We start from the raw sequence: 11,435 nt of genomic DNA on the forward strand, positions 1-11,435 counted from the left end.
TGTGAGTGAGGAGGTGGCATGGCTTGCACCTGGTGTCTTGATTCTGCGATTTAAAAAAAACCAGCCACCTTCCAACACAACATGGCGCACAGATTTTTGTAAAAATGAACATGGAATTATCTGAATGGCTCTGGAATGATTAAACAAAATGCCTGGCTTGAACATGAGCAGCAAAAATAAAATGCAGAGGCAAGGCAAGAAACAGTAAAGGCACCCCACACAATTGTAAATGAAATCCATTTGGCAAAAACAATTTTGGTTGTATTCAGTAAGTTGGTTATATTGCTCATTACCAGACTCATAGTTCCAAAGCTTTATTTTGAGCCTGGTTTTTGGTACACGGCTGATTACACAAAAGCTATCAAATCTCAAACGTTATCCAGCTATTCACTGCCCTTTTATCTGTGTTCAGTTTCAGACTATTTCCTGATGTTCACTGATAAGGCGCTGTTGCATGAAACCTTATTGGTGACATGCTTTCAGTGTAATTAAAGTCAATATAAGGAAGATTTAGGTGTACGTTGCAGCTTAAATATTATACTGATAACCTCCATAACCATTTCCCCAAAACATACTGCTGTCACATCACAGATTAATTTATGTATATAAAATTGGCTTTGAGAGCCTGTGGTTGTTACAGTTGTACATGTTATGATCAATCCTGACTTAAGTTAGTCACACTTGGGTCCTACTGAAGTTTGCAGATAGATTTCATTGGGAAAAGTGCAACTAACTTCGGCTGGAACAAAGCCAGTATATTTTCCATGGTGCCACTCTTGATTACTTTATAAACACATATATATTAATCTTATTGAAAGTATATCCTCCATTAAATGGTTATGGCTGAACTGCCTGATCCCTGGCCACAGTTTGGATGTTGGGAACTGCAACAACTCCAGTTCCATTGCCTTGGTATTGTATTATGAATAAGTCAGTTCTGCTCCTTCATTGTCCTTATAGAAAAGGAAATATTCTCATTTTGCTAGCCCCCAGCTTCAACATCACAGCCTTCTTGGATATATCTTATAGCCTCAACAACACAGCCTTCTCAGATATAGGTAGGACTACCACTTTTTGCCCACCAGCACCCTGCACATTTAACAGTTTAATGGTAGATAAAAATTCAATGGGTGCATCTTTTCCGAGGGTAGAGATGCCACAATAGAAAAGAGATTTCTGTCTATTGTGCAAATATTGAATGCTTTGGGGGAAAAGAAGTTGCAACCAGTTACATTTAACAGGCACAAATCTAGCACAAGCAGATTTGCTGTTCATGAAGCAGTATTAGAGTAACACCCCTCTAGGTAAATGCAAAACTAGATTTGTAAGGGTCAGATGCGGGCACAATTAATACCATATAATGATTAACACAGAGATGGTTGGTGTTCACTCTTCATGATTACAAAGCCTGGTCTCCTAAAGTGTTGGTTTGCAGCTACTAAGAAGGCGCTTTCTCGAGTTCCCACCAAACATGCACCAGAAGTTGTTGGGACAGAGAAAAGGACCTCTGCAGAATAATTCCATTTGTACTGCCCTGATCTCTCTGATGCCTCACCCTTCTCTCTCTCCCTCCTGGTAAGCATCAGTGATCCACTGTCTGGAGAACCAGCATTACAGCTGCCCGCTCCCCACAAGCTGCTGCTTCTCAACATCCAAGAAGGCTTGTATGGAAGAAGGCAGCCCTTCATGTTACAAGTTGCAGCCAGATGCTTTACCTTGCACTTCTTGTACTTGCCGTACCAAACCATGGTTTGTTGTTATGTCTGAATCATAACCATTTTCCTGTGCTCCAGCAAGGAACTGCTTGTAAGCTTGGCCAAGAGCAGGACCTTCCGGCCTCCTTTTGCAAGGATTTCTGGCATTTGGAGCCCAAGGAATCCCAACAAGTGGTGCCTACGCCAGGCATCAGGATGGAGTTGAGAAGAGGACTTTGGATATAATTCTTTCACCAAAGTCAACAGCAGCGATCTGCTGTAAAACCTGTTAAGGCAGGCGAGTTAAGATTGTGTAACTTTACAGCGTGGACGCGCCATGTTATTAAATTTATTACAGGACTACCGAAATAGAGTTCTAGTTTATCAACATGGCAGAAGAATTATCACCAGCTGCACATGAGCCTGTCATTGGCTGCAGGTTGATTTCCTGTGGAAAGAAGCTTGAAGCAAATAGAAAATATATGTCTGGCCATCTGGAAGACAGAAAACCACTTCTGAAGTATTAACTGCTATGTATTAATGCCTCTACCCTTGCGGTCCTTTCCAACTCTACAATTTTTTGTTTCTCTTTAGAAATATTTCATTAGCTAATCTCCCCCCATTTGCTAATATTGCAGTATTATTATCTCATGGCTTGAGTATTTGCAGCTAATTATAGGCCACATTTCACCGTGTAAGTCACATCAGTAGCATGTAAACAGGTTTGGAAGGTAATGACCTAATTTAGATGATCCTATCTCAGTTTAACGAGCCAAGATACTGAATTGAATAAACTTGTACGTATGATCACAGACCCTTCTGCCTTTCCTGGGATGCTGAAGTTAAACCAGGGAGGAGTTAGCCATAGTTTCCCATTTTCAGGATTATCAGGTTTAAAACTAGCAAGGATCTAAATAACATCAGAATGAACATCTGGTTTGTTATGGAGCTGGAAACCATATTTTCTTGATTGAGATGAAGCTGTAGTTAATTGAAGACTTCCATATTGCATGATAGATAAGATGATGATCCACCAAAATAACCCTTGTGCTGATGGTTCCTGGCTGTTAGCGATGGAAAGTTGGACTGTGCTGGAGAGCCACAGAAGTAAAACAGGGAGGATTTAGAAAACTGCAGACATTGGGATGAAGATGGTTCACCTAAGAATTTGCAAAAGCAAAGACTTAACTTTGCCCACTCATCCAAGGCAGTAGTAATGCATTTAAATATTTATTCAATATTGCTTAAGTAGGATTTGGGAGATCTCAAGTACACAGTAAGGTTCTGAAGCTAGTTGCTTGGAGACATACTAGCAAGACTAATACAAGCCTATTGTCAATCAGAGTACATCAGGATCTTGAGGATTTTGTATATTCTCTTTTCAGTTGCCCAGTTCTCATATCAAATAAGAAACAAAATTCTTCCCCAGCTGCTGTCACGTAAGGAAATAGTGGCCAGACCTTCAAAAGATAGATTTTTGGGGGGTTGGCAAACAGATGCCAAGAATATTACTTTGCTCAGCAACTTATGCCTTAGCATTATCTAAATCTCGTAATGCTATTTTGAGTTGGCTTGCCTCTTGTCCATTGTAAAACACTTGCAAGATAACAGGTTCCGTTATTAATTGTTTAATGTATTGTATTTTTGCATTCCTGCTATGGCCTTTGGCAAGTATGGAAATAAAACTGAACTGTTGTAGATGAGGCATTTCCTTTAAGAGAGTTTAGGTGTGCAAAGTTAGATCAGAAGTCCAGGCATACATACATACCTAATTTTATTTGTATGCAACCTTTCCATAGTTCAAGCTTGCTTACAACATGAAAAAACGTACATCATTACAAGCATAACAAAAGTACTAATAAGCAATAAATGAAACCTCAAAAAGTTCACAACCAAATTGAACAATTTCCACATAAATCATAATAAGATTAAAATAAAGGTATCAAAAAAAAATCAATAACAGCACCCCCTCCCCCAAACCTCTAAACAATTCCTCAACCCAATAGTCTGTTCAGCAGTCTCAGCTTCTGCAGCTGGAGTCAGACAGGGCCCCACCCTCCTAAGCCAGATGGGAAAAGCCTGCAAGGCTGGGAGCAGGTCTTCTAGGACTTACCGCCAATATTACATGAGAGAAGGGCTGAGAAGATTGAAGAGGCGAATGAAGACTCAGCATAACAGCAGGTTCAGCACTACTTGTGTTCTGGCACCCTGAAAATTATTGAAAACTTCCCGAGGAAAGTGAAAGATCTCAGGTGGACCTCGTTGGGAAAGGCCTGTCAGTCCAAAAATACAATGTGCAAGAACCTGGTAGCTTACATTGGAGCAGGAATGTAGACAGAGTCTAGAAGAATTTGGCGGTTCAGGGAGCAGAGCCCTGCCTAAAAGCTGTGTATCTTCCTGCTGGCAGAGATGATGGACCTGTGGCCCTCCTGATGTTGTTGAACTCCAGTTCCCATCAGCCCCCCAGTCAGCATGGCCAATGGCCAGGAAGGAGGGGAGTTGAAGTCCAATAATATCTGGTTGGCCACAGGTTTCTCACCCCCTGCCAATCCCTGTAAATATAACACACACACACACACACACACACACAGAGTTGCCAGACCATCGTTCTTAATGCTTGCCAGTTGGCAGACCTATGTATGAAACAGTTATACTGAACTGAGCTATTGGTCTACCTAGCCCTACGTGTTGGCTGCTCTTTCATGACACAGCTCTAAGGTTTCCAGCCGTGGAGATTTCCCAGTCACGTTGTTTCTTAACTAGAGATGCCAGGGGTTGGGCCTTCAACGTTCTGCATACAGAGTGTGTGTGCTGTGCTGGTGGGAATGAAACTATTCCCGTTTTCTTCCCTCTCCCCTTCCCTGGTAGGAGACCAAGTCACCTCTCACTGCAAGAAAGAAAGAACTGGGTCAGAGGTGCAGGTATAGGGCAGAAGCAGGGAGCATCCCCTTGCTGTCTGCTAGGGACAGGGACTCTCCTTGCTCCCAGTACTTGGTTGGTTGGCTTAGCTGGGGCCACCCTTGCAGCTCTCCATCATCAGATCTCCCTTTTCTTCCTCATCCTGGAGAAGACCCAGAGAACATGGACTCCCGTTCTGCTAGTGGTTTGCTGTCAATTCACTTGGTTCTCCTGCCTAACCACATTTCTTTTTCTCCCCCTTGTTTGTTTGTGTTTCAGAATGTATTAATTGTGGAGGTAAGTTCATCTATTTGGATTGGCTAAAATGGGGGGTGGTCCTTTTGGGTACAGTACGTCTTGTACCACTTAATGTATGTAGGTGCAGATATACAAAGAATCCCATGAAGTCAACAAAAACCTTGCTAGTGCTTTTCAAAAGCCGTTTAGCTAAAGGCTGTGACAACTTTTTTTTTTTTTTGGACTATGAAAAAGACCCAAAAGAGGCTAATTCCCCCCCTCCTCCCCCCAGAAATTAAAATAATAAAATGGTGTTGATGTTGCAGAACTTTTCAGCTATTAGCTAACCAGGTCAGTTTCAAGGCTATTGTGTTAATAATATACGAAGCCCTGAAAAACTTGGTTCCAGGATGCCTTAAGGCTTATATCCCAGCTTGAGCACTGAGATCATTCGGAAGACTTTAAGTTGTCCTGTCAACTTCCTGTGAAAATTATTTTGCATTATCTTTAATGGTGTTTTATTATACTTGCACATATTGTTGTTTACCACCTTGATATTTTATATGAGTAAACAGCATATAAATATTTTTATAAATAAATAAATGCCCTAACTCCACACACACACACACACACACACACACACAGCCTCCTTTTACCTTTCGTGCTCCTATAGTGCAATGGGTCTGTGCGTCTGGCTGTTAACCAGAAGGATGGTGGTTCGAGCCCACTCAGGGGCTGTGGGCAGGATTCCTTCATTTGCAGGGGGTTAGACTAGATGACTCTCAGGGGTCCCTTCCAACTCTACAGCTCCATGCTTCTATGCTTTCCAAAGGATATCATTGGAACTGGAAGAACGATGAGAGCTCTGCTCAGCAAAATTGAAAAATGCAAGCCCAAGATGGTCAAGGTGGCAAGGTAAGTGTAGTATTTGGGAGGGACCACATCTCAATGGGTGGAGCAGCCTTCGATAGTGCGATGCCCTCCAGATGTTTTGGACTACTAGTCCCATCAGCAACAGCCAGCACAGCCAGTGGTCGGGAATGATGGGAATGGTAGTCCCAACAGCATGTAGAGGCTACTGTGCAGGCCACTGCTCAGAAGCTTGTCTCTTTATCTATGGGAGGATGGCAGAGGCAGCTGACTCAGCTGCTAAGGGAAAGAGAAAGGAAATCCTTTTGGGTTTGCCCTTGATGAGTCTTCAGGCATCTCCGATGGAGCGGAAGTGCACTCACTTACTCTTCTGCTGAAATTGGGGTGAGGTGGGGAGTTTGCCAAGCTAAACAGAGCTCACCAGCCATGCATGGTTACCCATCAGAGGCTCAATGTATCTCTTGTTTTTGCTACCTGTCTTTAGAGTGTCAAAACGGAATGGGGTTGGTTCTTGAGCAAGGACCATAATCAAAATAGTGGATAATATTGAGCTTGAGGGACAATTATCTGACCTGGGAGGCCATAATATATGGCTGTTGGGCTGTGGTTCAGCTTAATGTTAGGACATGGTACCCTCCAGATGTTGTTAGACTACAACTCCCATCATCCTTGTCCATTGGCCAAGGCTGACTAAGGCTGTTGGGAGTTGGTGTCCAACAACATTTTAGAGGGGCACCAGGCTTAGCGGGTTGCAAGTTGTACAGGCTTTAAGGAAATGAGAGACGGGGACAGAAGAATACATCCAACCAAGCCAAAATGTTTAGGAGTTATGTGAACAAGCCCAGCTTTTTAAAATGTTTACAATAAAAAAACCACACATTTTTGTTATTTATTTAATGATAGTTTGCTGGTGAAAAGAACATCTCAGCCTAATGGATACAGACCGGACTGTAAGTGCTCTCCTGTGGATTTTCTTTGCTTCCTGATTGTGAAGTAGCTAAAATGTTCCATTGTTCCTGTTTTCATTAAATAGGCAAGACGTAACACACCCGGTCCTTGGGGTGTTGTTCAAAAGTGATGCTAGAAATAGCGTCTAAACAATGGAAGTGCCATCTTGATCAGAACTATCAATTGGGGAGGGGGGACAGCTTCCCCTCCACTGTCCCTGTTTCATTATAGACATGTATGAGAGACGACGTGGGAAATGGCCACCTTTTAAAACCGATTTCAGAGTTGTGCCACTGTCAAGAATCACAAGCTTGACCTTGCAACTCTGCATATAGGCTGAGAAAGAAACCTTCACAACACTTCTGTTTCCAAGAGTGTTTGGAGTTACCGTACTTTTCGCTCTATAAGACGCACCAGACCATAAGATGCACCTAGTTTTTTGAAAGGAAAATAAGAAAAAAAAAATTCTGAATCCCAGAAGCCAGAATAGCAAGAGGGATCGCTGCGCAGCGAAAGCAGCGATCCCTCTTGCTGTTCTGGCTTCTGGGATAGCTGCACAGCCTGCATTCGCTCCATAAGATGCACACACATTTTCCCTTACTTTTTAGGAGGGAAAAAGTGAGTCTTATAGAACAAAAAATACGGTAAATTGTGGCAGTTTAACACCAGCTTCAGATAAGTTTTAAAGCTGCCCAGCGGGTGTTCCTTGCAACACCCTGCATTTTATTCTGAGATCTGAGATCTTATAATGAAGGACAGTATATAAATCTAATTTTTAAACAATGCCCTTAGCATGTCCGTTGGCCAAGATACAACACACTGTGGCTTCAAAGTCCTACGTTGTCCAGCTGTATCCCAGTTGCAGACAACTGCAGATTGTCCCTTGAAGCTGTCAGAAAAATCATTTGGGAGTTAACTTCCCTGGGGACACATCTCTGTTTCGGTAAGAGCTGTAGTTAGCAAGCTCTATATTTCTTTGCCCCCTCAATATTAGCTAACAGGATTCTTTTTAGACAGAATTGTGGTCCTTTATATAGCCTAATTGGGTACATCTAGACATCTCTGCTTCAGATTCAGTAAAGTGTTCCCATCTCAGAGCCCCAGACTCACAGTCACTGGGATTTGGCTCTTGTATACAATTTCCAGGTCAGTGAACTATTACATAAAGGAAGTGTCAGGGTTTGTATTTTTAACAATACAGACATTTTGCCCTCTCTCTCTTCCAGATTATGGATTTGAAATTCCAAATTTATTTGTGGTGGGCTATGCTTTAGACTACAATGAGTACTTCAGAGATCTAAATGTAAGTGTCTCCCACTCTTTGCCTCCTGAAAAAAACACTTTTATAAACTATGACTTTCAAACCCAGCCAATCTAGAACTGGGTTTCCTCTTCTGTGGCTAACAGTAAAAATTTGTACCCTACTTCTGCAGCGCATGGTGTTTTTAAATCCTTATCCTGCCTGCCTTCATGTACAATAGTTTGCTTCACAAATAATGCTAAACCATAGTTTAGCTGCGGGAAGCCTTGGGCTCACCCTCTCCTCTTCACGCAGCTCTGAGGAGAATGGAAATATCCATTACATAAGATAAACACCTTTTCCAGCACTCATACTTGCAGCGTTATTTCTGTCAGTGGGAGAATGTGATTTATTTCTGTCACTCGACACAGCACACTGGAGCATCCAGAGTGCAGAATTTGGCTCCTCCATAAACGCTGTTGGTTGACTTTGTGGGTTGTGATGTTAAAACTTTTCGTTTCAGCACATATGTGTTATCAATAACCATGGCAAAGCCAAATACAGAGTCTAAGGAATAACCGGCTGGCCTGAACTGGAAAACTGACAGTCCCCTTGAAGCATCTCCTGAAGACATCCGTCCCATTCAGCCTGGACTAAAAAGTGGCCCCTTCTTTCTAAAGGGGGGAAAAAGACTTTGCCACCCTCATCTCCTTTGTAGCAGAACTTGGACAAGGCAAAGACTGAGAAGTCATGATCTTTTTATATATACATATAATTTAGTGTTATAAGCTAGCAACTAACTAGTTAATTCATTATAATTAGTTATGACTATAATTAGTTACTATGAGATAGTAAGTGAGATGGCATTTATTTGTTGGCTTGCTTATCCCTTACCTTGCTCCAATCTTCATTGTGAACATAGTGAGGGCAGCTGCGCTATTCACAAAGCCATTCTGCAAGGATCCGTAGCTTTGTGCCTCCCAGTGCTGCATCTTGTTGCTTCCAGTTCTCTCCAGTAACCTATCTGTGCCTTCTTCTGAGCCCTTCTTTTAAAGCTTTCTTGAAGAAGCTCAGTGTACATCAGAGGTGGGGAACTGCAGGCCCTGGGACCAAACGTAGCCCCAGACACCTTTGTCGGCTTCTTGGGGCTTTCTGCAAGCCACACCCTCTTTCCGCAGCTCACCCCCCCTCACTAGCTCTTAGAATCATAGAATTATAGAGTTGGAAGGTACCCCGAGGGTCATCTAGTCCAACCCCATGCAACACAGGAAACTCAACACGCGCTCTCCCATCCAGTTTGGAGCCATGCCTGACCCTGCTTAGCTTTGCAAATGTATTAGCAGTTCTTTGCACCCAAGTGTTTTCGCCTGCCTGGAATGTGCCCTTGAATTCTGATAATGCTTCATTTTTGCCTGGATGGAAAACAAGGGGGGAGTGTGAGTATGCATAAAGAACTAGTCTGCTCTACAGAAGTAAAATGCACATTTGTTGCTCCGTTCAGTTCGGCTTCTGGCTCCACCCATCACAAGCATGTGGACCTTGAAAGGTTCCCCCAAAAGGGAATAAGGCCCCTAGTAGGCTGGAAAATGTTCCCCATTATCCTCACAAGAACCTTGTGAAGTAGCTAAGGCTCAGGGAGAATGTCCTGGCCTCAGACTCACCCAGCAAACTTAGAGGCTGAGTGGGGATTTGAACCCTGGTCTTAGGACAGCACTCTAACCACTATGCCACACTGGCTTTCAGGAGGCTTACAGTGGCATGCAAAAGTGCAGACTATATAATAATTGTGCTCTAAATTAATCCGTCTGTTCATCATGGCCACACACAGTTGCCCTGAGCAAACCTATAAAGGGTAGCTTGGCTCTTTTCCTGTATCTTGAGTTTTGTTGTCAGTAAGGTTTTATTTTGCGGGATAACAAGATTCTTGAATCATACATCACATTCAAGAAACATCAAATATACATTATGTTAACGGTGTGCTTGTTCTCCCAGGAGTACACATTGATTGATCCCTGACCAGTTGACATCTCCAAAGCTGGTGCTGCCGTGGAGCAGGAACTAGTGTAAATGGTTCTCCTCTACTCCCATTAATCCTCACAATGACCCTGTGAGGTAGACTAGGCTGAACAATATAGACTGCCCCAAGTCACCCAGTGACTAGGACTAGGGTGATATCTGGTTTTCAACATCATGATACATCGCCAGCAAAACATCGCAATATACCGATATGTCACAATATCCAAAATAAGGAATGAGTTGTGTAGAGTCACTCATATGTGATTCATTGTTCTAGGGCTACAGTCCTAAGCACAACTTGCTAGGGAGTAAATTTCATTGCGCATGGAAGGACTTATTTTTTTGAGTAAGCATGCTTTAAGCCATTTGTATTTCCTAGGAATATGTTTCCTAGGAAGGTAACTGGTTTTAATTCATATCTAGTCCCACACTGTAGAGGCATGTGAGTATGTGAATCTATAAAGTCCCCAGTGGGTCGGTTTCAGTAAATGTATTTATGGGTGTGTTTCTGATGAGCCTTTGTTACCCATTCATCCAAAATCATATGGAGCTCCAGTATAATAACATTGAATCTTAATGAATCTTTGCGAGACACTTTTGATTTGACCTTTCAAGGGGAGATGATGGTGTGTCATGAATGCATGGATGTACTCAACTGTGTTTAATACACTGAATTTTAATTGGAACCAAACAATAGCAGCCAAGCTTGGGTTCCCATACGGCATCCTTTGTGTACAACATAGGAAAGTCATAGATGAGACAAAAAACCAAGACCCTCTATGAGTGCACATTTCCATAACCGAAACTAATCATGTACAAAGGGTTGCTTAGATGGCATATATTCTTTTTCAAATGTTTTTTCTCTCTCTTAATGATCCTGTTTTTTTCACAAGCAATTAACCTATCTATGAATATGAATATGGGGGTGTTGATACAGGGGTGGGGAAACAGTCTTTTCTGAAGATAGGAAACATTTCATGTAGCAAAGCTCAAATCCATATTAAAAGCATCTTCAGCTTTCCGGGCTTTTGAGGTTTCCCGTTTCCTTTGCCATCATCTGCAAAATATTTTTTTCTCATTTACCTGTTGCACTCATAGGAAGAAGGCCATTATGTGCTATATACAAACTGCTCTCAATAACTTCCTAAAGGAAGCCAGTGCAAAAATATAAAAATCGAATGCAAGCAGCTTTGTTCAGAACAGCATGGGGCCTATTGTTGTTAGACTGCAGTTTCCTTTACACTAATAAACAGTAAGGGCGCTTTGCTATATTAGAGATTGCTTTCGACTTCCCATCGCCTCTTCTTCAGCACAGATTTGCACACCCCACAGAAGCCTTTACAATGTACACAAGTGCTTTGGGGGAAACCAATGTAAACATTTCCTGTGTACCTCTGCTGTGGCCTGTACATTTTTCCTAGCTGAATAAAATGAACTGAAGTAACTACGGGATTTCCACCATTGTGTAATTAATTGCTCTCAGTGCCCCATGTTTATGCATATGCAGATTGGGTGGGGGGAGGTTGAATATA

At 42.3% G+C, this 11,435-nt stretch overlaps 1 protein-coding gene across 2 annotated transcripts in view; it reads left to right on the top strand.

Annotated features, from left to right (window-relative positions):
* PRTFDC1 (phosphoribosyl transferase domain containing 1) overlaps positions 1–11,347 on the top strand; it is a 49,704-nt gene extending 38,357 nt beyond the window's left edge. For both annotated transcript variants that reach the window (XM_083467586.1, XM_083467587.1), the window contains 5 exons: positions 4,872–4,889; positions 5,662–5,744; positions 6,603–6,649; positions 7,874–7,950; positions 8,411–11,347. In XM_083467586.1, the coding sequence (XP_083323712.1) occupies positions 4,872–4,889; positions 5,662–5,744; positions 6,603–6,649; positions 7,874–7,950; positions 8,411–8,458 (273 nt within the window). In that variant the 3' untranslated portion in view covers positions 8,459–11,347. The remainder of the gene's footprint in view (positions 1–4,871; positions 4,890–5,661; positions 5,745–6,602; positions 6,650–7,873; positions 7,951–8,410) is intronic.
* Positions 11,348–11,435: the final 88 nt, after the last annotated feature.

Source organism: Podarcis liolepis, assembly GCF_965112155.1.
Source record: "Podarcis liolepis genome assembly, chromosome: 12".
Classification (NCBI taxonomy): domain Eukaryota; kingdom Metazoa; phylum Chordata; class Lepidosauria; order Squamata; family Lacertidae; genus Podarcis; species Podarcis liolepis.